General features: G+C 58.0%; 3 protein-coding genes across 6 annotated transcripts in view; all 3 read right to left on the bottom strand.

Annotated features, from left to right (window-relative positions):
• The window catches only part of EIF4E2 (eukaryotic translation initiation factor 4E family member 2), a 29,502-nt gene extending 26,005 nt beyond the window's left edge, over nucleotides 1-3,497 (bottom strand). For 2 of the 3 annotated variants that reach the window (XM_005610719.4, XM_005610720.4), the window contains exon 1: nucleotides 2,037-3,497. In XM_005610719.4, coding sequence (XP_005610776.1) covers nucleotides 2,037-2,056 — 20 coding nt within the window. In that variant the 5' untranslated portion in view covers nucleotides 2,057-3,497. 3 annotated transcript variants of the gene reach the window in all.
• A 384-nt stretch (nucleotides 3,498-3,881) lies between these two features.
• Nucleotides 3,882-10,252, bottom strand: CHRNG (cholinergic receptor nicotinic gamma subunit). 2 transcript variants are annotated; one of them, XM_001498787.5, is made up of 12 exons: nucleotides 9,983-10,252; nucleotides 9,646-9,785; nucleotides 9,342-9,386; nucleotides 9,059-9,168; nucleotides 8,286-8,441; nucleotides 6,920-7,017; nucleotides 6,382-6,585; nucleotides 6,086-6,200; nucleotides 5,759-5,873; nucleotides 4,852-5,068; nucleotides 4,506-4,639; nucleotides 3,882-4,195 (listed from the first exon to the last, which is right to left on the bottom strand). In XM_001498787.5, the coding sequence occupies exons 1-12, from the start codon at nucleotides 10,116-10,118 to the stop codon at nucleotides 4,022-4,024; spliced, it is 1,644 nt and encodes a 547-aa protein (XP_001498837.3). In that variant the 5' UTR covers nucleotides 10,119-10,252; the 3' UTR covers nucleotides 3,882-4,021. The 2 variants fall into 2 exon arrangements, with proteins under 2 accessions (XP_001498837.3, XP_070125566.1); XM_070269465.1 differs by having other exon boundaries at nucleotides 6,382-7,017.
• A 3,614-nt stretch (nucleotides 10,253-13,866) lies between these two features.
• CHRND (cholinergic receptor nicotinic delta subunit) lies at nucleotides 13,867-22,279 on the bottom strand. The gene is made up of 12 exons (XM_001495516.6): nucleotides 22,193-22,279; nucleotides 21,758-21,903; nucleotides 21,278-21,322; nucleotides 20,654-20,763; nucleotides 20,345-20,500; nucleotides 20,050-20,159; nucleotides 19,043-19,243; nucleotides 17,745-17,856; nucleotides 17,542-17,656; nucleotides 16,548-16,752; nucleotides 16,342-16,460; nucleotides 13,867-15,552 (listed from the first exon to the last, which is right to left on the bottom strand). The coding sequence occupies exons 1-12, from the start codon at nucleotides 22,242-22,244 to the stop codon at nucleotides 15,370-15,372; spliced, it is 1,554 nt and encodes a 517-aa protein (XP_001495566.2). The 5' UTR covers nucleotides 22,245-22,279; the 3' UTR covers nucleotides 13,867-15,369.
• Between the last annotated feature and the right edge of the window lie 369 nt (nucleotides 22,280-22,648).

Here is a 22,648-nt window from a genome sequence, read left to right as displayed (position 1 = left end):
TCAATCCCACACAGTAAAGGAGGCTAGAGCTCCCCTTTAATCCGAGCCCATCAGATTAGACTCCAGTACTCAACTCCATGCAGCCTACTTTTAGGATTCCGGCAAACTGGAACATGTCCTTAGGAGCCAGTGGCGAAGAGTGTGGAAGCCAAATACATAACAATGGTCTGCAAACTGCAGACTTTTTGCATAAAAAACAAAAACAAAACTAGGGGCAGGAGGGCTGTCTTCAATTGCTAATTTCAAATAAAAGAAAGCTTTTGTTTTTTCCTGCATAGCTAGAAGTCAGATGTTAAAAAATTCTGGCTCAGCATAAGGAAGAGTTAATAATTAGAACTAATTAAAAATGACCAGGTTAATTTTTGTCAAGAGGTGCTTGAACCAAGGTTAAACAACAAACCTGGGTTTGAATCCCACCATATGGCCCTTCCTGTGGTTGTGGATGTCACTTAACCTGAGACAGTCTCATGTTTCCTAACTGTAAAAGGAAGTAACAAGATCGCCTTGGAAGGGTTATTAGAAGGAGTACAAATAATATGACAAGTATCGAGCAAGACGCCTGTGGAAGCTATTATTATGATTCTTAAATTAACTTACTGCACACCTCCAAGTGATTTGGGTAGGACTGGGCCAGATAACCCACAGTGTCTTCTTAAAATGAAATTTGGATTTGTTTAGTTCAGTGGAGGAAGGGGTACAGGCTTGGCAGAAAGCACCACTGTGCTGGGCCTTAGGTCTGGAGCCAGGTGTTGCAGGCTGCATGACAACAGAGCAGGTTAGTACAGGGATCGGCTCAGCTAAGCAGCAGGCTCCAGAAGTGCTCCGCCAAAGACTGTGTTCAAGCAGCTGAGCCCTCTCAGCAGCCAGGAGCCAGTCCTGAGGAGCTGCCTGCACCGCTGGAATCCAGGACCCCTGAATTTGCACACCAGCACCTGCTGTACTGGAAAAATCCCCAATTTCCCATCAGCAGCAGTGGGTCACAACCTATGCTAATACAGTAACTCCACTTGACATTTATACTTCACTATTTAGCAATTTACAAAGAACCTTTAAGCACTGCTGAATGTGATTTGATCCTTATTACACCCCAGTGCAGCAGCAGGCCACTAACCACTAGTGAGGTTTGAGTAACAATAGCTCAGAGACTGGGTAACTTCTCTGCTGTCAGGTAACTGGGAGCTGGTGGGTTTGGGACTGGAAATCTAGGTCTTTGGAAGAGAAGCAGATTTACCAGACTACTGGGGAAGAGCTAAGAATATAATGTACCTCAAGATAGAATCGCTGGAGGGAAAGATGCAAAAATACTTTGCATTTCCTTTCTGCACCTCCGAATTGTTTGCTACTGGAACTAGTCATCAGAGAGGGTACACAGACAAGCGCAGAAAGGGGCAATGACAAGTAAACCCGTTAGGCAGGAAACGGAGCAGCCCTAGGAGAGGGCTGGAAGAGAAAGGAGGGGGAGGAGAAAGGAAGTAGGAAGAAGTCTCAGAAGACGCTGACGATTCCCTAACTAAGCCGCCGCTGCGCAGTGCAGCGCAGCAGCCACATTCCCTCACTGCATCTTCACAACTCTACGACACGGGTTCTGTGACCGTGCCCACTTTGCAGAGAAGAAAACTGAGCCTCACAGGAGAGGCGACCTGCCCAGGCCAGAATGAGCGTGCAAGGAAGGCTGGCTTCAGGGGCGGGAGGCCAGGCTGCAGAAACCCCCAACCCGCCCAGGTCTCCGCCCCTCCACGCCGCCGGCCACCGCACCCGCAGGGGCGGGGCGTCCGAAAGCTCCTTCCGGGCGGCACGGTCACCTCTCCCTCGGCCCCCGCGCTTCGCCCTCAGTCCGGACGGCCTGGGGTCCCTGGGACCCCTGCACCCCGCTTCCCAGCCCCCTCCTCCCTGCCGGCTGCCTGGGCCGGAGCCGGCCAGCAGCCCGAGCCCGGGAGGGAGGCCGGGGCCGCAGAGTGTGCGCCGCCGCGGGCCCCGCGGAGGCGCGGGGAACGGTTGGGGGAAGGGGCCCCGGGGGACGGCCATGCGCCACTCACGCGTCGAACTTGTTGTTCATCCTCTCGCCGCCGCAGTCCCCACTGCCTCACGGAGTGACTTCCGCTCCCCCAGGTCCCTCCGCCTAGGGTCCGGCCACTTCCGGTGGCGCTGGGTTCAGCGGAACGTCGGCGCGCGGGCCCGGCGGGGGGCGGGTATCCTGGGACACTCCCCCGGGGCGTCTGCGCGGAGGCGCTTGGGCTTGGCAGCCGGCTGTGCTGCTGGAGTCAGGTGTCTCCATTTCTGTCCCTGTCGGCCTCCCGCCCGCCCGGCGGCTCCAAAATAGCGCTCCCCACCCGAGAGAGCGCGTCCTGAGCCCGTCCCTTGGCGGGCTCGGAGAACGGGGCAGCCGCGGGCTCTGGACTCTGCTTGGGACAGATCCCGGCTCCACCCCCAGTGCGGGCTGCGCGGTCCGGGACTCTCTCAGCCTCCCCGAGGCTGTCCCTTCCTGGGTCCTGGCGATGCTAGACTACAGTACCTGCCTTTTCAGGGTGCCGTGTGGATTGAACGAGATCTTCAGTGTCGGGCGCTACACACAATAGCCCTCGATAAGCTGCAGCTGACGTTAATCTGTGCTTCCTTGTGCCAGGAGCTACAGAGCTGATCTCCGCCCTCCGAGACAGGCCGAGAGGTTGAGGGACTCAGCCCGGGTGACAAAGCTAGTAAGAGGCTTACGGGAACCAGAGATGGTCCCACCCGCATCAGAGTGCCTTCCGGATCTGGACTAAGTCTCTGCTCCACACACACACTCACTGGAATAAATGAAATGAACCTGCTGGTAGATTGACCCCCAAAGCCAGCAACCCTGTATTTGGGGAAGAGGGGGTGGCATTTCCCGGGTCCGCTCCCCTGTCCCCAAGCAATGTCCCGTTATCAGGTCTTTATGTGGCACTTTTCACATTTTGAATCGCCCCCCTGCACCTTTGATCCTGTGATGAGGGTAGCTAAGAACTGACATCTGTGCCCATAGTTACAGACGAGGAAACAGAGGCTCAAGGAGCACAGATGACTTGCCCAAGCTGTCTTGTCACCAACAGAGTTCAGGCCCCAGCTGTACTCTCAAAGCAGGGCCTTGCTTCTCCCAGGAAGACCTCAGCAGGCCTTGTTTCCTAAATGGAGCCAAGGGAGGCTGGTCAGGGTCTCCTCCTGGGAGGCAGAGCCCAGCGGTTCCCTGTCACCTCCCAGGCTCCCTGCCTAGCTCATCCTTGTCTTAACCGTCCTTTGAGACCACTGCAGACGCCCTGGCCTTTGAGAAGAGAAGGAAGAGGGGTCCATTTTCCAGGCCATAGTGTCTAAGATTGTGCCTGAGTCAGGAATTCTGGACTCCAAACCTTATTTAGCCACCAGTGTTCTGGGAAGCCCCTTTCTTGGGGGGGCCCCAATTTGCCCATCTCAAACATGGGGGAATAGTGACTCTTGATTGTCCGTGGTAGGATAAGCTCTTAACAGTGAGGAAAGATAAAACTTGTGAAATCTTCTGTGATCAATGACAAAATGTGCATGAGTGGAAAGGTCACTGGCCCAGGTGAGTATTGGGTGCTTACAGCTCCCAGAAGGCAGGGGAGGGAGGGAGGTGCCAGTTGGAGGTGTCACATCTCTCTTGATTTTCCTCCTTTAGGAGCCTATGGGAAACTCATAAAAGGGAAGGGAGGCCCAGGCTTGGAGGGATAGGACCTTGCCTAGTTGGGGACGGCATACAAAACAGAGTCCTTAGGGCTTCAGAAATGATAGCGGGGTGATAATGCTTTGCTGAAGTGAGGGGAGTGCCAGGACTAGCTGGCCAATGTCACATGGATGCTGACCCCCAGCACATCCTGCCCACAGCCCATCGCCAACCACTCCAGGACTCCTGCTCTGTCTCTTTATTTCTCCAGCTTTTCTCAGGGCTGGTTGGCTCACATGTGGCACTTCCCAAAGAGCACCCTCGTGACCACAGCAGCAGAACACAGCTGATAAGACTCCGCATGGCTAGCCTCAATTGGTTGGCTCAGTCAGGTGAGGGCAGGTAGGAGCGGGGGTCTCCAGGGAATGGCAGGGAGGGCACCCGGTTGTAGTGGGCCATGAGGAAGATGCCAGCAGTGCCACAGACAAAGAGGGAGAGCATGGCCAGGAAGCAGACACGGTCCAGCACACGGCCCACCAGGAACCACTCCTCGTTCCCCTGAGGATGGGAGGCAGGGTGTGGGATGACCAGCGGTGACACAAAGCCCACCCTCGATCCCCGTACCATCCTTGGCCATCCAGCAGGCCTCCATTCTCCATTTCTTTGGTCCCTTCTCACCTACTTCCGTGCCTCAATCTGGCTTCTTCCATGGTCCTCTGGCCCCGATGTCCCTCCCCGTCGCCACTCCCAACTCCACTTTTTCCATCCCATTGCCCTCCCATGGCCACCCCACTCGTTCTGTCCCCAGCTCAAGTCCAAATCCCTCACCAGGTACTCAACTCCTGACCCCACCCCTGGACTGGCTTACACTGTCAAAGTGACTCTGCTGGCGCCGGGCATGGGCAATGAGGTTGCAGGCTTCCACACAGGCCTGGATGGCCGGGGCGGCCTGCTTCAGGCTGCCACACAACTCCTGGCTCTGCCCCGGCTCTGGGCCTTTCTCTGGTGAGGCGAGAGGGTAAGGTTTGGGAGTAGAATGTAGAATAAACAGTTGGAGAAGGTGGCCTCTCCTTAGGGACTCCAGCCTCCGTCTCCCATCCTGGACACTTGCCCAACAGTCATCTGCTGTGCCTGGCACCTTGGCCAACAGACAGCCCTCCCCGTCTGGAGTCCCTGGGGAGGAGTGTCCCTAGTGTGTCACGCCCCTGCCTCACCTAGCTTCTCCAGTGCTGCCCTCACCAGCCCGTTGCGCTGCCGCTGCCGGAAGAGGAGTTCGCTGCGAGGCAGACAGAGGGCCCCTTCCTCCCCAGCTGTGATTGGCCACGGCGAGGAGGGGCCATTCTGTAGCCGTGGCCAGGCGTGCTGCATTGCTGCCGGGGCCAGCGGGCGAACATGCATCCGCAGCAGCTGAGGCAAGAGCTGCAGGAACACCTGGAGAGGGACGTTCCAGGTGGCTTAGCTCAGCAGCCAGCAGACCTGGGCGTTTGGGCAGCTAGGCTGGGCTTCGGAGCAGAAGGAGAAGGGCTGGGGGCCCAGAGGCAGCTTGTGAGGGGCAATGGCCTGGCCCTATACGGCTCAGCTGTTCTGTGCCAGACCCTAGGCCTGGTTCCCCAAACTTCTGTGCACACCAAAATCACCAGGGCACGTGTTACAAACAGGTTCCTGGGCCCCACCTCTGCTATTCTGGCCCAGGCTGCCTGGGGTGGGCCTGGGAATCTGCATTTGCAACAGGACCCATCTGACTGCTGTAGGTGAGCTGCAGATCACACAGACTCTGGAGCCTGTCTGGACAGAATCCTGCTGCCTCCACTTTCTAGCCATGCAACCTTGGGTAAGCTACTCAACCTCTCTGTGCCTCAGTTTCCTCATTTGTAAAATGGAGATGCTACTAATACCCACTTTGCAGAGGTTTTATGAAGATTAAATATTTTGGTATGCATAGTACACCTACCACATAGTAAGCGCTCGATATTATTATTAACCCATATGGTGCATGCTTCAAGATACACACAGGGCAGGTTTGCTGCTGAATGTGGCGGGTGAGTAACATAACAGACGGGTGCAGAGGAAGATGAGTGGACAGGGCAGGAGGATGCTGGAATGGACAGGGAGGGGCCTTGCCTTGCGGACCCCATGGGCCATGGAGTGCGTGTGTGGGGATCGCAAGGACACGTTGAGCACGACCACAGCATTCACGACAATGAGGATGGTCACCACCAGGAGGAAGGTCAGGTACCTGCCAGGGTGGGGTGGGCAGGCGGTAGGGCTGGCCCTTCGGCACTCCTTCCCCAGATGCCACCCCCACCCTTAGCAGCAGCTCCCCCTAGTCCCTTGGGATGAGGGACTGGCACTGAGGATGGTGGGGGTGGGCATGGCAGGAGGGCAGTGCCCGGAGTTCTCGAGAAGGGAGAGAAGGCAGCAGGGGGCAGGTGTGAGGACCAGGCTTACTTGCTGATGAGTGGCACCGCCTGAGAGGTCTCGGGCACCTTCTTGGCCACAAGGAAGAGGAAGACGGTCTGGGCCAGGAGCACGTTGATGGCGACAGTACACTTCTGGCCACCCGCTGACCATGACCAAGAGGCCATCAGAGCAGCTCTCAACCTCCCTGCCATGGGGCATGTTCCCCCACCCCCCAAGGAGCCCAGTGTCCCCAGTCTCAGGTGGTGGTGCCCCTCTGTGCCCTCCCAGCTCCCCACTGTCCTGCTGGCCAGGGTCATGGCTCCCCTCCCACAGGCTGCAGGTACCCTTGGCAGGAAGGAAGTAGATGAGGATGGCGACGGAGGAGATGAGCACGCAGGGTGCGATGATGTTGATGACGTAGAAAAGGGGCTTTCGCTGGATGAGCAGGTAGAAGACCACCTTCTGGTGACCCGCCCCCTCGGCCGGTGCTGCCCCCGCGTCCAGCAGCATCTTGGCTGGCCGGTGCCGGATGGCCCACTCCCCGTTCTCTGCGGGCAGCAGGCCGGCATGGGCACGGAGAGTGTGGCCAGGGCAGACCCCGCAGCCCACGTGACCCAGCTGCAGGGCAGCCGGTGTGTGCCCGAAGGAGCGCCATGGAGGGACAGACATGGGGGTCGGGGCGGGGGCAAGACTGGATACTTGATCTCCCTCCCCCACAACTGGAGTAATTATCATGGGGAAAACCAGAACTTTTTGGGCCCTTGAAAGAATATATTTTATGGTTGACTGTAGTTTTCATCTGAGTTACGTGGGAGGGGGCAAGATCTTGGCCTGGCCCTGTCCTCGCAGCCGGGTCCAGCAAGCACCCTGGGTGGAGGTTACCTGTGAAGGCCTCGGGGTCAATGAAAATCCACTCGATGGTCTGGCCATCTTCCTGGCTCAGGTGCAGGTTGATCTCGTTGGTGCTGTAGGTCTGGGACCTGGGAGATGGGGAGGGAAAGAGGAGAAATCTGTGAGTGGGTAGACCCAACCGTGAGGCCACAGAGACGGTCATCTAAGGGCAACTGTGAGCAGTCTTGCTTCAAAAAGTGCAGCCAAGGGGCTGGTCCCGTGGCGTAGTGGTTGAGTTTGGTGCACTCCACTTCAGTGGCCGCAGTTCTCGAGTTTGGATCCTGGGCACTGACCTACACCACTCATGCTGTGGCAGGTGACCCACATGTAAAATGGAGGAAGATTGGCACAGATGTTAGCTCAGGGCTAATCTTCCTCAGCAAAAAAAACACAAAACAAAAAGTGCAGCCAAGAATTTGCCGGTTCTCCACAAAACTCTGGCAATGAGATGTGGGAGAGGAATTCCAGCTCTTTGGGGTCCGGGGAAGTTTGAGTTGAAGGGCCAGTAGGCTGCGGCTCAGTGTGGTCGCAAGATGTCAAGAGTTCAGGGCCTGGGGCCAGCCCTGCGGCCAGGTGGTTAAATTTGCACGCTCTGCTTCGGCAGCCCAAGGTTGTGCCGGTTTGGGTCCTGGGCGCAGACGTGGCACCGCTCATCAGGCCATACTGAGGCGGCATCCCACATAGCACAGCCAGAAGCACTCACAACTAGGGTATACAACTATGTACTGGGGGGCTTTGGGGCGAAGAATAAAAGAAAAAAAAAGGATCGGCAACAGTTGTTAGCTCAGGTACCAATCTTTGAAAAAAGAAAAAACTAGTTCAGGGCCACTGTGTGTTCCTTCTTCCCACTGCCTCCAGGGCAGGAGGGGCCAATGGTTAGAACATAGAACAGTCTGTATCTCTTGACTTTGTTTATGGGGAGGATCTCCCTGCAAGTTTTCCTTGTAAAAAGACTGCTCCTCAAAAATATGGGAAAACCTTCACCCGGACCTCTTTCCCCCATTTGTACATGAGAAAGCAGAGAAGGCCCTGCCTCTCCGTGGGGCTATAGGGTGTAGGGGTCTTGTGTGTGTGCATTCACGTATGTCATGGGCGTGTGTATGCCTCCTCACCCACCTACCCTGGACATTAATTTCTCCCCTTGGGGCACAGATAGGGAAACTGAGGCAGTGAAAGAGGACGAGTGAGGGGACTGGGGCTTAGCAGGAAGGGATGTGGGTGTCTTCAAGGTCTGGGCCTGAGACAGGCACAGAGGCCCCAGAGAGGTGGAGCCAGGTCCATGGCCAGAAGCCTCATGTCCCCCACCCAGCCAGGGCCCCTCTTAGAGCAGCTCCTCCCCCCCAGTAAATGGCCTCACTGGAAGATGAGGGTGCAGTTCTGCCAGTCGAAGGGGAAGTAGGTGACAGAGACAGGGCAGGAGGAGCGGAAGATGGCGGGGGGCAGCCAGTAGACGCAGCCATCCGGAGACACGAGCACGTTGCAGTAGAGGGCCACCTCGAACACGCCGTCCACACTGTGCACAGGCCAGGCCATGGGCTGGGGGCTCACACCCTCACAGCCCCGGCTTGGCTGAGACTCTTTCCCCAGAGCAGCCTTCCGCCCTTGTGGATGGGACATGGGGACACCAACCCTGCCCAGCCCACCACGCCCCTGCCTGGTCCCCACTGGCCACAGGAACCGCTCCCTCCCCCAGCAACCTCCCTGCCATGCCCACCCCACCAGGTTCCCTCAGCCAGCTTCCTAATACCGCTGCCTTCTCCAGCTCCAGTAATGGTCACAAGAGCCACCAGCCTCTGTCAAGCTCTTGCATGGTGCCGGAGCCGGAGGGCCACACTTTTCCAGCCTGTCCCATTGACCCTGATGGCTTCTGTAGGTGCTCTTCTCATCCCCGTGTGAGAGGGAGGGTGCAGCCCCCCCAAGCTGCCCAGCCCAGAGGTGATGGAGCCAGGTCTAGAATCAGGGCCCTGGCCCACCCTCAGCACCTGCTCCGTCTCGTATTCCCAGCCCCCGCCGGGTGCCCAGGCTGCACCCTCTGTTCGCTGTCTCTTCCCCCAGAGCCTCTCCTTGTCCTGCTGGGCCCTGCCCTTGTGCCCTTTTGTCCCCCCACCCCTGCTTGCGGCCCCTCCTCACTTGTTCTCCAGCACCACGTCCGGCCGCCACACCATGGTCGACGGCACCCTCAGCACCCACAGGCCCTCGTAGTCTTGTGGGTCCCAGCGTAGGCGGTAGTCACACCACTGCTGCAGGGGGAGGGGGTGGACAGGCCCCTCTCTCTGCTACATCGCCCCCAGGAAGGGGGTCCAGCCCAGGGGGACAGAGAGGCAGGGATGTGAGTGCAGGGGAACAGGCAGCTCTGAGGGCCTCGGAGCCCCAGGGTGGGGGGCCTGATAGAGGGCAGCGGGTGGCCTCTTACCATCTCTATCCAGACATTGGTGGTGAGGGCCTCCTCTCGCTCGTTCTGGGGGTGCAGAACAGAGGGCTGAGCCCCCATCAGTTGCCCTCCCCAGATGTTAGTCCCTATAGGCCACCTTTGGGTCCTACAGGACCCCAGCCTCTTGGGCAGCCCACATGGGAGTTTTCCAACTCCCCAGGCTCTCCCCTGTGGGGTCTTCCCCCATCCTGGCTGCTGGAGCCAGCTCCCTCCTCTCCCCAGCAGGTCCCAGGGCCCAGGTGTGCTGGTCCCCTCTCCCCTGCCACCCTCCAGGCCTGCGGCTCACCAGGGAAATGAGGTTGGTGAGGGTGAGCTTGAGGCTGACGTTCACCACATCCGAGTCGCGCTCGGCGGGCCTCAGATGGGGGTTGTAGTTGTGCATCAGGTCCGCGAGCAGACGCTCCTCCTGGTTCCGGCCCTGGGCTCCTGCAACAGACGGCGGTGAGGCTGGGTGCAGGGGCTTCGGGGCAGAAAGAGAGGGAGGCCACGGGAGGGTGTGACGTGGAGAAGCAGGGAGCTAGGGTTGGGGGGCAGGCTCCAGTAGCCCTCCAGACCCTCCATCCCTGGAGGCTGTGGACCCCTGCTCTTGGCCTCCCCGGGCCCCCGAACCCCTGTGTCCGTACCCAGGCAGACAGCCAGCAGTGGCAGGAGGAGCAGCGGCCCCTGGCCCCTGTGCATGGTGCCACAGCTCCAGGCAGTGACAGGATGGACTGTAGCTCCGCAGGGCAGGGGTAGAGAGATGCAGACTCTGAGTCTCATGTAACAACCCACACTCCCACCCCAGCCAGCCTGGCCAGCCCGGCCCAGCCCCACCAGCTGTCTGACCACAGCACTGTCAGCTGTTCCAGGATGGACACAATGCCAGGCTCAGGTTGCCTGGGCTGGGGAGGGGACAGAGGGGCCCTGTCTGCCCCAACAGAGATGGTCCAGCTGCCATCCCCACTCTCAGACTCAGTCGTTCCAACTCTCCCATCCATCTTTCAGCTGGGGGACTGAGGACATGGCCAGAGACAGATAACTGTGGGAGAGAAGGCAGAGTGTGAGGCTGGCTCCCTCCTCCTGCTCCCTCCAGTGGGTCAGGATGGAGGAGGTGTGAAGCGTTGGGTAAGCATCGTTTGTACCTGAGTTGCTCTGTGACATAGTTGAAGACCCCAAACCTCTCCCACCAGCCTGACATCTTCATGGGTTACTCCACTGGGCCAAGACACTGGAGAGTAAAATGCCTATAGAAAGATGCATTATGCCCCCGAGGTTTTGACACCTTAATGCAAATTAGGACGCCAGGTCAGGGTCCTCCCAATCTCTGAGGCATGGGTCATGGGCCTGGTAAGCTTTGAAGGAAGGAAGGCTGAGAAAGTTGTGGAACTCGGGGCTCTTATAAATAGAATAGCCCCTGAACAGAGGCTCCTGAGGGGGGCCTCAGAATTAATTAAGTCATGCACTGACTTATGGAGTCCCCAGCATGTGGCAGGCACAACACTAGGCTGGCGGGACCCAAGGATAAGTCTGAGCTCCTCACGGGAACTCACAGTCCAGTGGGGCAGGCACACAAGATCGAGGTTGTGGCCCCTGGAGAGTCAGATGAGGGGACCCAGAAGGGCTGGAAAACAAGTTCCATCTACTTTTTGGTTTGTGGTCAGGGGAAGGGTGTAGCTGAGGCTGATCTAGGAGCCCAGGGCCCTGCTGCCAGCCGTGGCCACAGGCTCAGGCCACCTGTCTTCTGACTAAGTATGCCAAGCAAACAGGTCAGCGTGTCCTAGTACGTGGGCAAGACAGAAAATGCAGGTTCCCATCTGAGCCACTCCCCCCTTCGGCATTCTGGGGGACAGGTGGTGGAGGCCTTTGAGGGCTGGAGGGAATGCACCATCTGAGGACGTGTCCCCCTCCCCACAAACAGGTGATGTCCGTGGCATTTCAATGTGTCAGTAAACCAGCAGTCAGCTGACATGCCCAGTCCTTGGAGATCCAAGAGAGGTTGGCTCAGACCCTCCTCCTGCAGCAGGGCCACAAGTCCCTCCTGTCCTCCCCAGGACTTGGGCGGGGGGACGCTAGTGGTGGCAGCTGCCTTCCTGGTCATCTGCTCTCACTGAGTTACGCTGTGGGTGGCTCGCCTTTGTGTTCAGTCCTGCTCTGGCCCTACACTGTTTTTCTTGACTGCACCACCCCCAAGCTTCGCCCACTTGCTTTGGAATTTCCAAAACCAACAGCTCCTTCTCCCCACTTTGTCCTCTGGTGCCCCCCAGACTCAATTCCCTCACCTGTTTTGCAGAGCAATATCTCTTCCCTTCTCTACACCCTCCAATACCACACTTTGTCAAAGATCATTAATGGCTTCTGCTAAATATGGAGCACCTGTCCGCCTGCACCCGCGGCACTGCCCCAGGCATAGGTGGCCCTGCTGATGTTCTGACGTTTCTGACCTTCCTTTCCCTTCTCCCACAAGTGTTTGGGAAGGAAAAGGAAGACTATGGAGACTGACTTCCCTCTGGTTTGAATTATGCCACCTCCCTGTGTGTGAAGATTTAAACTCCTGTTTTCTCCCCTTCTCTCTGCTCTGGGAGAGAGGCTGAGAACCCTTCTGGGTGTTCTCAGGAGGGGGCATCATCTTAGAGGGGTGATGGTTTCCGCGCTGGAGGGGTTAGGGGAGAGGTATGGGATGTATTAAGAGGAGATTTTCCGTGGAGTTGATTCTGACTGCTAGTGACCCTGTGCACAGCCGGGCAGAACCCTGCCTGGTCTTTTGCTCCGTCCTCTCCCCTTCCGGCGCTGTATCAGACAATGCTCTGCTGCTATTCAAAGGGTTTTCATGGCCAGTTTTTTCAGAAGTGCGTGGCCATGTCCTTATTCCTAGTCTGTCTTAGTCTGGAAGCTCCGCTGAAACCTGTCCACCATGGGTGACCCTGCCGGTGTTTGAGATACCCGTGGCAGAGCTTTAAGCATCACAGCAACATGCAGCCACCGCAGTGTGACAAGTGACAGATGGGTGGTGTGGTTTCCTGACCAGCAAACAAACTTTGGTCCTGGCAGTGAAGGCACTGAATCTTACCCACTAGACCACCAGTGCTGGCTCCCTTGCAGACAGGGGAGGCCACGTGATATTATCTTGACCAATGGGATATTTGCAGAAGTTGGCTGAGGGGCTTCAGGGAAAAGCTTTTGCTTCCTGATAAAAGGGGTTGGAAATGGCTGGCCCCTTGACTGCCTTGAACATAGATATGATGTATGGAGCTGTAGTAGTCAGCTTGCAACTTGGGGCAACAAGCATGAGAACAAAGCCAACAGGCCAAGGAGGTAGGGCTGGGCAGAGGACACAGAGCCTGGGTCCCTAATAGCTTTGTGGGACAGCTGAGCCAATGAGGGAACCCACCTCACCATTCTTATGTGAGGAAGAGGAAATCTTATTTGTTTAAACCAGAGTTCTAGGTTATCCGCTCCTTGCAGCCGAGGGTGTTCCTAACGGATTAATTGTCCTTTGAAAGAGGGTGGGTAGCCCGGCTGGCCTGGGGGCAGTGTGTAGGGACACCCTTTCACTTCACAGGATGCTGGTCCCTGGGGGTGTGGCTTCCTTAGGAGGGAAGGAGATAGAGTCCCAAGTCATCCAGAGAGTGGACCGTCCTGACAGCACCCTGGGGCTGGAGTGCTGTGGTGGGTGCTGTGTGACCCTGGGCATGTGCACAAGAGGCACCCTTGGTCGGGTGCGGCATTTTGGGGTTGTCTTCTCTGGAAGGTTCACACCACCTGAGCACCGCCTGACTCAACTGAGGCTTTGCCTGGACGTGGGCTTATAAGACCCGCTGCCAACAGCGCCATCGTGTGGCAGAGAGAAGCAATGCCAGTGGCCGAGGGATCTGATTGAGGCCCTCTCTGTGCGTGAGAGGGACTCTCCTGGAGTTAACGGATGATTCCAGGGAAGGCCTGGACTTCCTGCTCATCTGATGGATGTAAGTCCAAGCTAGTTTTCCTGCTGAGAGAGAAAAAATTAAAGATTTGTACCTTGAATTTGTGGACGGTTCATATGGAAGGCAGAAGTAACTAGGGTCACTTTTGGTTTTAAATGATTTGTCTTTTCCCTCTGTTCTACCGAAAGACTAAAAATCTCACCTTCTGTATACCTGAGCCCATGAGGCCACCGATTCCTTCTGAGGGAAATGGGTTGAGCTGTGAAGACCTTAAGTCTGTCTGTACCTCGGTAGGTGAATAATCGGGCCCTCTGCACCTGCTGTAGTCCTCTCTGTCATCAGGTGTGGATGCAGGAGACCCCGGTGGGGGCCCCACGGGCCATCCTCTGTGACTCAGGCCCACAAATGAGGAGTGAGTTAAACAACCACCCCTTAAATTTGCAGGACACACGTAAGCACCCTTACACCTACTAACAGATTTGATTTTCACAACACCCCATGAGCGGGATTTATTTTAAACACATTTTGCTGATGAGAAAACTGAAGTTATGAGATGAGGAGAGGCTCACCGAAGGTCACACTGCAAGTGTAAGAAACTACCCCAAAACTTTGTCTCTTGAAACAGCAAACATTTATTATCTCACACAGTTTCTGAGCGCCAGGAACCCAGGAGCAGCGTAGCTGGGCAGTTCTGGCTCAGGGACTCTCATGGGGCCGTGATCTCATCTGAAGGCTCTGCTGGGGCTGGCGGATTCACTTCCAAGTTCACTCCCATGGCTGCCTGCAGGAGGCCTCTGTTCCTTGCCCTGGGGGCTCTCTGTGGGGCTGCTTATCATGCCAGCTGGCTTCCCCAAAGGGAGAGATCCAATTGAGAGTGACAATGAGGGAGCGAGAGCAAGAGAGGGAGAGGTTGGAGTGCAATGTCTTTTATAACCTAATCTCAGAAGTGACATACCATCACTTCCGCCTCATTCTGTCAGTCACACAGACCAATCCTGGCACAGTGTGGGAGGGCACCACACAAGGATGTGAATACCAGGAGTTGGGGATCACTGGGGCCATCCTGGAGGCAGGCTACCACACAGAACCTCATCTCCCAGCTCCAGCAGCCTCAGCTTCAGGCCCTTGGGATAGGATTGGTGGGGGCTCCCTTTGGGGCAGAGTTGCCAGATTTAGTAAATAAAAATGCAAGATGCCCAGTGAAATTTGAATTTCAGATGAACAATGAATAACCTTTTAGTCTAAGTATGTCCCAGATCTTGCCTGGCAGCCCTGCTTTGGGGAAGAGGGATAGGTGCCCAAGAGGGGACACTCCTGGGGGGAGGGCTGAGTTCTGGGGATCTAGGGTGGCGCATGTTACCTGAGGTTGATGGGCTGACCTCTGGTCTCTGGATGCTTCCACCCTGGTCCTCAGCTTCCTGGAGGGACCCAGACAGAGCGGCCAAGGCAGAAAGGGCTGGGCAAGGCCATTCTGCTACCCCAGTGCTCCCACCTCTGCCAAAATCCTCCTTCCCTAAGGGGCCTGGAGAGGGAGGTGCCCCCAACCTCGGCTCCAGGTGGGGCCTCAGAAGCCCGAGGCTGAGGGGCTGGCCAGAGAAGGGTGGCTGGAGGAGCCGGGAAGTGAAGGCACAGGATGCCACCCGCTCTACCCTGACCTGGGCGAGGGGGAGGCAAGAAGAGGCCTCTGTCTTTCTGACCGCTCACAGAGGGCTCCCAAAAGGCAGGCCTGAGTGGCATCCTCCCTGGCCCCTGAGTCACCCCTTGACTCCCCCCAGATTGTCCTGCCTCACCCCACAGCCGATGTCCACTCTCCGACCTCTCTGGGGGCTCCTGTCTCTATTTGCAAAGGAACTGCTGTGAGGACTGCAGCCTCTCCCTCCCTCCCTTGGTCTCAGGAAAGCCTGGCTCATCTCCGCTGCAGCCTTGTAGGACCAACAGGCTCAAGTCTCAGGGCTAGGAGTTGGCCTCCCCAGGGAGCCTCTCCTCTCTTAGGCCTCTCCTCTCTGAGACATCCCTGTCCACACAACTCCCCCACAGCCCACAGGCCCATCCCTTTCAGCCCAAGGGCCCCCCTCAAAGCTGCCCTGGGAGCTGGGCCAGGTGGGCCCAGTCTAGATGAAGCGCTTGTCCTGTTCCTGGTAGGAGAAGGGGTCCCCAGGGAAAGGCTGGGGTGGAGGCTGGTTGTAGGCGCCCTGCAGGAAGATCCAGGCTGTGCCCACCACCATGATGGGCGTCACCACAAACAGGCAGAGTCGGTCCATGGTGCGGGCCACGCGGTTCCAGCTATCCTTCTCCTGGGGGTGGAGGGCAGAGACAGTGGGGTGAGGAGGGCCCTCAAACTGCAGACCCACCCCCAAGCCGGGGCCAGTGACAGAGGCACAGCCTCGTGTATCCATGGGGGCCTCCTCCGGCTTGCAGCCGATGGACATGCTGGCGTGTCCCCAGCGCAGGTCCAGAGCCCAAGCCCCCTCCAGCCACAGGCAGAGCTCGTCGTTCTGTCTGTCCTGGAGAGCAAGAGCAGAGCCACAGCCTCCCGCCCCACTCCTGCAGGGCTCCGGGGGCTGGAGTGGAGTGGGCGCCAGGAGTCTCTGCCCTGGGGCTGAGGAAGGCTGAGCGGCCCCCAACCTCCCCTTCACCCCTCCTGGCCGCTCCGCTTGGCTGCTACTCCTCCGTGAACTGGAAAAAGGCACCCCTTTCTCAAGAGAGAATTTTAAAAAGTTGTATAATATTGAACAACCACATAGGGCTGCCTTTTAAATGTCTGGCTGGGTCCAAATAATGTTCGGAGTTAAGCAGGGACAGAAAGTTATTGGCAGCTGGGAGGAAGAAGGGACCCTAAAGGATGCCCAGAGTGTGGCTTTGACAGGGCAGAGCTGTGAGCCTGTGTGCCTGGCCCAGTGTCCTGCTGTGGGGTTCTAGTCAGGGGCTGGTGCTCCCTGGGGGGCCTGAAATCTGCACCCACTGTGAACTCCCTCATCCAAGTTGGTATGTGTCTCTGAGGGCAACTGTGCCCCTTAAGATAGGATACACTTGATCAGTGTACTACTTGAACACCTATACATGGCAATTCTGTCGATACTCACCTCATTGTAATTGCTCTGGTCCCTCATGTGGTTGACAATGAAATTGGCCCCATCCACAGCTGGCTTCAGCTCACTGAAGAGCTCCTGCTGGGCCTGCTCAGAGCCTGCTGGGGGCCGGCCTGTGGACACCAAGCCAGAGGTGGGCATGAGGCCTGCCCCCTGCACCTCCCGTGGATGGGCCAAGCCCCAGGCCACCAGGGACCCACGTGCGGTGGTGAGGCGCCGGGCCAGCCCATGCCGCTCTGACTGCTTCTCGAACATGAGGTCACTTCGGGACTTGAGTGAGAAGTACTCCTCAGCCTTGGAGATGTAGCCCAGGGAGCTGCTCCTCCGGACCAAGGCCCCTGGACTGGGCCCGTCCTCCGCCGGGTGGGACATGTGCAGGAGCTCGGGTAGGATCTCCAGGAAGAGCTGCAGCAGGTCAGGGGGACACAGGAAGGCCATTTACAAACCTTCACACATCCAAACATCTGTGACTCCACCCCCGGCTGCCGCAAAATGCTCCCCAGTCTGACCCTGTCGTTATCCCCCGATCCCCTACTGATGGACACTTAGATTGCTTCCAACTCTCCCTATTACTCACAGCACAGAGCAGAACTCATTTCTTGAAAATGAATTATATATAAAAAACAAAAAAGTGAGAAAAATGTCCCAAATGCTGAGCTCTCTTTTTAAAATGCTTAAAACCCACAAAAGTTGTTAAACCACCCTCAGCTGTCCCAGAACAGCCAGGTGGCCCTGCAGTGGCCGAGAAGCAAGGACAGCCCCGTCCTGGGTCCCCTGGCCCCACAGTCCTCACCTTTTTAATTGAGGTATAACAAACAGGAGTATGAGCAAATCTTCAGCATATAGCTAGGTGAAGTTTTACAGAAGTGTTTAACCGTGTAAACACCTTCCAGATAAGATATCGAACATCATCCCCAAAGGGTTCCCTCACACCTCCCCTACATCAATTCCTACCCTCCCCCAGAGGCAACCACCCTCCTGACTTCTAGCACTAAAGGTCCATTTTGAACGTCGTAGAAAGAAAATCGCCAGTCTGTGCTCTTCTGGGTCTGGCTTCTTTCTGTAACATTACACCTGGGGGAGCCGTCCACGCAGGCGTGTGGAGCAGGGGTACTTATACGCACACCCCTGTGTGAGTTCACCGCAGAGGGATGTGGGGACAGTTTCCAGCCTTTGGCTGCCGAGAGCCCTCACCTTCTTGACCCCGTCTGACAGCACGTGGGTGCTGGGTGTGCGGAAGTGGATGTTGAGCACGATGACACACATCACTACCGCCATGGTCACCAGCACCATGCCAAAGAGCAGGAACCTGTGGGCACATGCTCAGCCTGGAGCCCCGGGGCGGGCTGGGGAGGGGCTGGGCGAGACGGGGCGTGGCATGGCAGGGTGTCACTCACTTGCCGATGAGGGGGATGGCCATGGATGTGGCCGGCAGCCTCTTGGAGATGAGCAGCAGGAAGACGGACTGAGCCAGGAGCACTGAGATGGCCATTGATGTCTTCTCGCCACCTGGGGGAGCCCGGACTTAGCTGCGACCTCTGGGCCCGGGCCCAGAGCATCCCACTGTGGCCCCTGCACCACTGTCCACAGTGCCATAGTGCCCTGATTAACATCATGGGCTATGGAGTCAGAGGGCCTGGGTTCAAATCCTGGCTCTGCTACTTACTGGCTTGGCTCGGTGACCTTGGGTAAGTAGCCTAACCTCTCTGCGCCTCAGTTCTCTCAACTGTTAAATGTTGCCAGGATGAAGTGAAAGAGTCTGGCTTAAACCTCATGGCTCGCCTGGCCCTGGGTATGAGCTCAGGGAACACCAGCTGTTGTCAGTTAGCCCATCCCCTGCCACTCAGCCCTCCTGAATCACAGCTCTGCACAGGAAGCTCCCAGGATGCCAGCAGGACAACGCTCCTTCTCTCAGCCCTTCACTCCGAGACTCCAGCCCAGCACCGCCCTGCTCTTTCCACCTGAGCTCCTGAGCTCGCTGTGCAGAGGCCGCTGGGTCACAGGTCCACCGCCCCACCCCACGCCCTTGCTCCATCTGCAGTGTGCCTCCCACCCCATCTCCAGATCAAGCACCGCCTCCTCCAGGAAACCTTCCCCCACCCCACCACCCCCAGGCCACACTCCTGGTCTGCCAGGGGCTGCGTCGCTTTGTCCCTGGGATGTGCTATGCCCGGCTCGTGGTAAATCTTCTGCAGCCACGGGAGCAGAGATGACATGTGTCCTTCCAGAACTAGGTGAGTGTTGACTGCGTGCCCCCAGGCCCTGGCTTCCTAGAGACCCTGTCATCTGCCCATGCCTCAACAGCTGATGGCCTCCTGTGTGCCAGACCCACGGTCACACAGTGGTGACCATGACAGATCCCCTCTCTGCTCTGACAGAGGAACAGTCTAGTGGTTCTCCCTAGCGTCCTTGGGAAGCCCATCATGAGAGGCAGAAGTAAGGTCCCCGAGGGATGGAACCCCCAGGGGCCCTTCCAATTGGGGGATGTCGGACAGGGTCACAGAGCCCTCCCCTTGGCTGGCCACATGCTCATCATGCCTGGACCCTGAGCAAGGAGACTCAGGAGTGGTGACTCCCATTGGTTCCCGGGAGGAGGTAAGGGGCAGGGCTGGGGTGGCCAATGCTTGGGTGCCCGTGGGGAGGAGGTGAGGCTGCCCCAGGTTGCCGGGGAGCTGGGGCGGATGCTGAGGCTCACAGTCGGCCGGCAGGTAGAAGACCAGGTTGATCATGAAGGAGATGAGCACGCAGGGCACCAGGATGTTGATGACATAGAAGAGGGGCTTGCGGCGGATGATGAGGTAGAAGGTGACGTCCTGGCGGTGGGGACTGTCCAGCGGGGCACTGGGGTCCACGTTGATCCTGGCCGGCCGGTGCACGATCTCCCACTCCCCATTCTCTGGGGGTGGCACATGGATGCCTTGGGGTCAGGCCAGGCAAGGGGGCCAAGGGGGCCCCGGGGTGGGCGAGGGCTGGGTAGATGAGCTGGACTGCAGGAGCAGCCAGGCCTGCCTGCAGGGCCCTAAGGAAGGCGCAGAGGAGGGCTCAGGGTCTGTCTGTGGGTGTCTTTCCCTGGGGGCTGGGACAGAAGTTTTGATCTGCAAGCGGGAAATTTTCCTCTGAGACTGATTTTTTTTTTCTCCTTGGAAAACACAGAAGCTGAGGCCACATAAGGTTCAAATAACGAGTCTTGGGGATGACAAGGCAGGGAGATAAGCCCCTTCCCAAACATCGTGCAGCAGCCTGGGGACCAGTGGGATGTGGGTGTTCTCTGATGGGCAGGAGGAGCAGGGGGGGCCCATAAAAGATGTGAGCCTGGTCACAGACAGGGGATGGGGGCTCTCTGGGGTTAGAAAGACCAGTCGCCCCCCTCATCTGTGGGCTACATCCATCCCCAGGGACCCTTCTGGCCTGGGCAGGGGAGGAAGTGGGGCACTGGCGCCTGTCTGTGCCTTTGGCATACAATCCCCCAAGTTGGGTTTCTTTTCCTTTTGACACACTGGCTTTGTGTTGGTGAGAGCATGTGTGTGCGTTTGTGGGTTGGTGTGTGTCGGCCCGTCTGTGTCAGTCTGCACATCTCTGTCCCTGTGTGTCTGTGTCCCAGGTGTGTGTACGCACATGCGCCTCTCTGGGGGGTGTCGACATGACTCTCCATGGGTGAGTGTCTGAGGGGCCTGCCCGCCCACCCACCGCTGCTCCCAGCACCTGTGAAGCCCTCGGGGTCGATGATGATCCACTCCACGGGGTAGGAGCGGCCCTCTTCCTCTTCCTGCTTCAGGCTCAGGGTGATCTCCTTGGCCGTGTACTTGAGTGAACTGGGGAGGGCAGTGGGCAGAGGGTGGGGGAGAAGCTAGTACGGGCGGTCACTTGGGGAGGGGCCGTACTGAGGGAAGGGGCCTCTAATCAGGAAAGAGCAGGGGCCTCTGCCTGAGGGTGCGTCATTCTCCTCCCCCAGGCCCTGGTGCCCTGGGATGACAGGAGACCAGAGAAGTGACTGCACCTGAACTTGAGGGAGCAGTTCTGCCAGTCGAAGGGGAAATAGGTGACAGAGATGGGGCAAGAGGAGCGGAAGATGGCGGGCGGCAGCCAGTACACGTAGCCAGAGGGGTAGATGAGCACGTTGCAGGAGTAAGAAATCTGGAAGGAGCCATCATTGCTGGGGGACGGAGACAAGAGCCACAGTGAGGGCCGGGGGAGGCAGTGGGGGGGGGGGGGCATCAGAAACTTGGGGCTGGAAGGGGTGGCTCAAGATGCTTAAGGAAGGCGGGTGGAGTGATGGAGGGGAGGCCAGGGAGGGCTGCGGCTCAACTTGTTCTCCAGCACGATCTCTGGGAGCCACAGCATGTCAGGGGGCAGGCGCAGGATGCTGACATTCCCAAATTCTTCGGTATCCCACTGCAGTCGGCTATCTGTCCAGCCCTGGAAGCCCGAAAAGAATGTCAGCAGTGGGTTCTGCTGTTGTCCAGGCTCCCCCACTCCCCTCGCCCACTTCCCTGGGGGAAGACTACACAGGGTCTGAGAGCTGTGACAAAAGAGTTTGGGGCAGGTGGGTACAGAGTGGTGACTCTAGTCTGTCATGTACAGCTGTGTATGATGTGCACTGCACAACTAAGGGAGCACTATTTCCATAGTGGATGGAGAAAATTTATATCTGTATTATGAACTTCTAATAGGTAGCAGAGAATGTCTTCTAATAAAACCAGGATATTGTGATAATTTTCCCATAGATGAAGAATCCTAATCTACCGGAAGGCCCTATCTAGGTGGTGGGAAGGGCAGCTGTGCCTGGGGTTTCTCCATAGGGAGGAGCCAGCCCCTCCTGGAGGACAGTGTCTGAGGCAGGCTGGGGATCCCCAAGCAGAAGTGAGCACAGGGGAGCCTGGGCCCTGCATCCTATCCCCCACCCCCGCTCTGAGTAGGGTGTTCTCCTTACGTGCTCTATCCACACGTTAGTGGTGAGGGTCTCCTCGACTTCTTTCTGTAATCACACAGGAGGACTGTCCCCCAGGGTCCACATCATCCCCATGCTTCCTCCCCACCCCTGCACACATTCACCGATGCCTCCTTCCGGCTGCCACCCAGGGGAAACCATGGCAGGCAGTGGCCCAACCAGACTCCTGCCCCAAGCACTCCCCGTCGGGAGAGGGCGCATGGCCTCTGAAGCGTGTCATGAGTGTGACATGGGGGGCACCCCAGAGCTGAAGTTGGAGGGGAAGGGTGTCAGCCGGAGGCCTGTGGGCAGCACGGGTCATCGGGAGCAGCCAGGGCCTGTTTCCTGGGGAGGGGAGCTGCCATGGGCCTGGCGGGGGCCTCAAGCTTCCTCCATGGCCATCCTGGTCTGGGAGACAGCCAGGCCTCCGGGAAGCTGTCCCTGCCTTCCTGTCCCCTGCCCAGCCACAAAGGGGCCCCTCACCAGGGAGATGAGGTTGGAGAGAGTGAGGGCCAGCGAGACCTCCACGCCCCGCTCTTTGGGCGCCACGGGCCGGAGCTCCTTGTTGTAACCCTTCTCCTCAAACAGGTGCCGGATCAGCCGCTCTTCCTCGTTCAGGCCCCAGCTGCCTGGGGTTGGGGGGACAGGGACGGGGCACTGGGCGGGGGCCCAGGAAGGAAGCTGGCCTGCGGTCCTGCTGGGCCATGGAGCTGGGCTGAGCAGGGGGAGTCCCACCACTCCCCAGCAGTGGGGTCCTGGTGGCCTGACCCTCCAGGGAGAAATGGCAGAGCGGGAGTGGGGAGTTGGGCCTCTTGCTGGAGGAAGCACCCTGTGGGAGGGGGCAGGAGGGGACCATGCAGTGGGGGACCCAGGTGGGCATCCTGAGGGACCCTCGGGGCGGGTGATGCCCACTCTTACCACACACGACCAGGGTGGCCAGCAGCCCCAGTGTTACCACAGGCCCCTCCATCCTGTCCCTCTGGCTGGCTCTGGTGTCTGCGCCTTCTGTCCCCAGGGCTGGGGAATGTGGGTGGGTGGCAGGAGGGGACAGGTGCAGGGGAGGAGGGCAAGGGAAGAGGCAGCCGGAAACGCAATCTGACACCTCTAGACTCTTTGGCAGGGTAGAGAACCAGGGCGGGCAATGAGGGCGTGGGGACAGGGACTGGCCAGCCGGGCAGGAGCCCAAGGACATGAGGCAAAGATCCCAGGCTGGTACTTACCGCAGCTAGCGCTGGGGGCTGAATGGAAACACCGGACATGGGGGGACAGCGCTGGTCAGCCACGGATGGGGAGTGGGGACAGGCAGTCAGCTGCTGCCACTTCTTGGGAAGCAGTCATGTATGCTGAGATGGGGGGCTTAGCAGCTCCTCTCTG

This window comes from Equus caballus, chromosome 6 (genome assembly GCF_041296265.1).
Source record: "Equus caballus isolate H_3958 breed thoroughbred chromosome 6, TB-T2T, whole genome shotgun sequence".
Taxonomy (NCBI): domain Eukaryota; kingdom Metazoa; phylum Chordata; class Mammalia; order Perissodactyla; family Equidae; genus Equus; species Equus caballus.
This window is presented reverse-complemented; position numbering and strand designations above follow the sequence as displayed.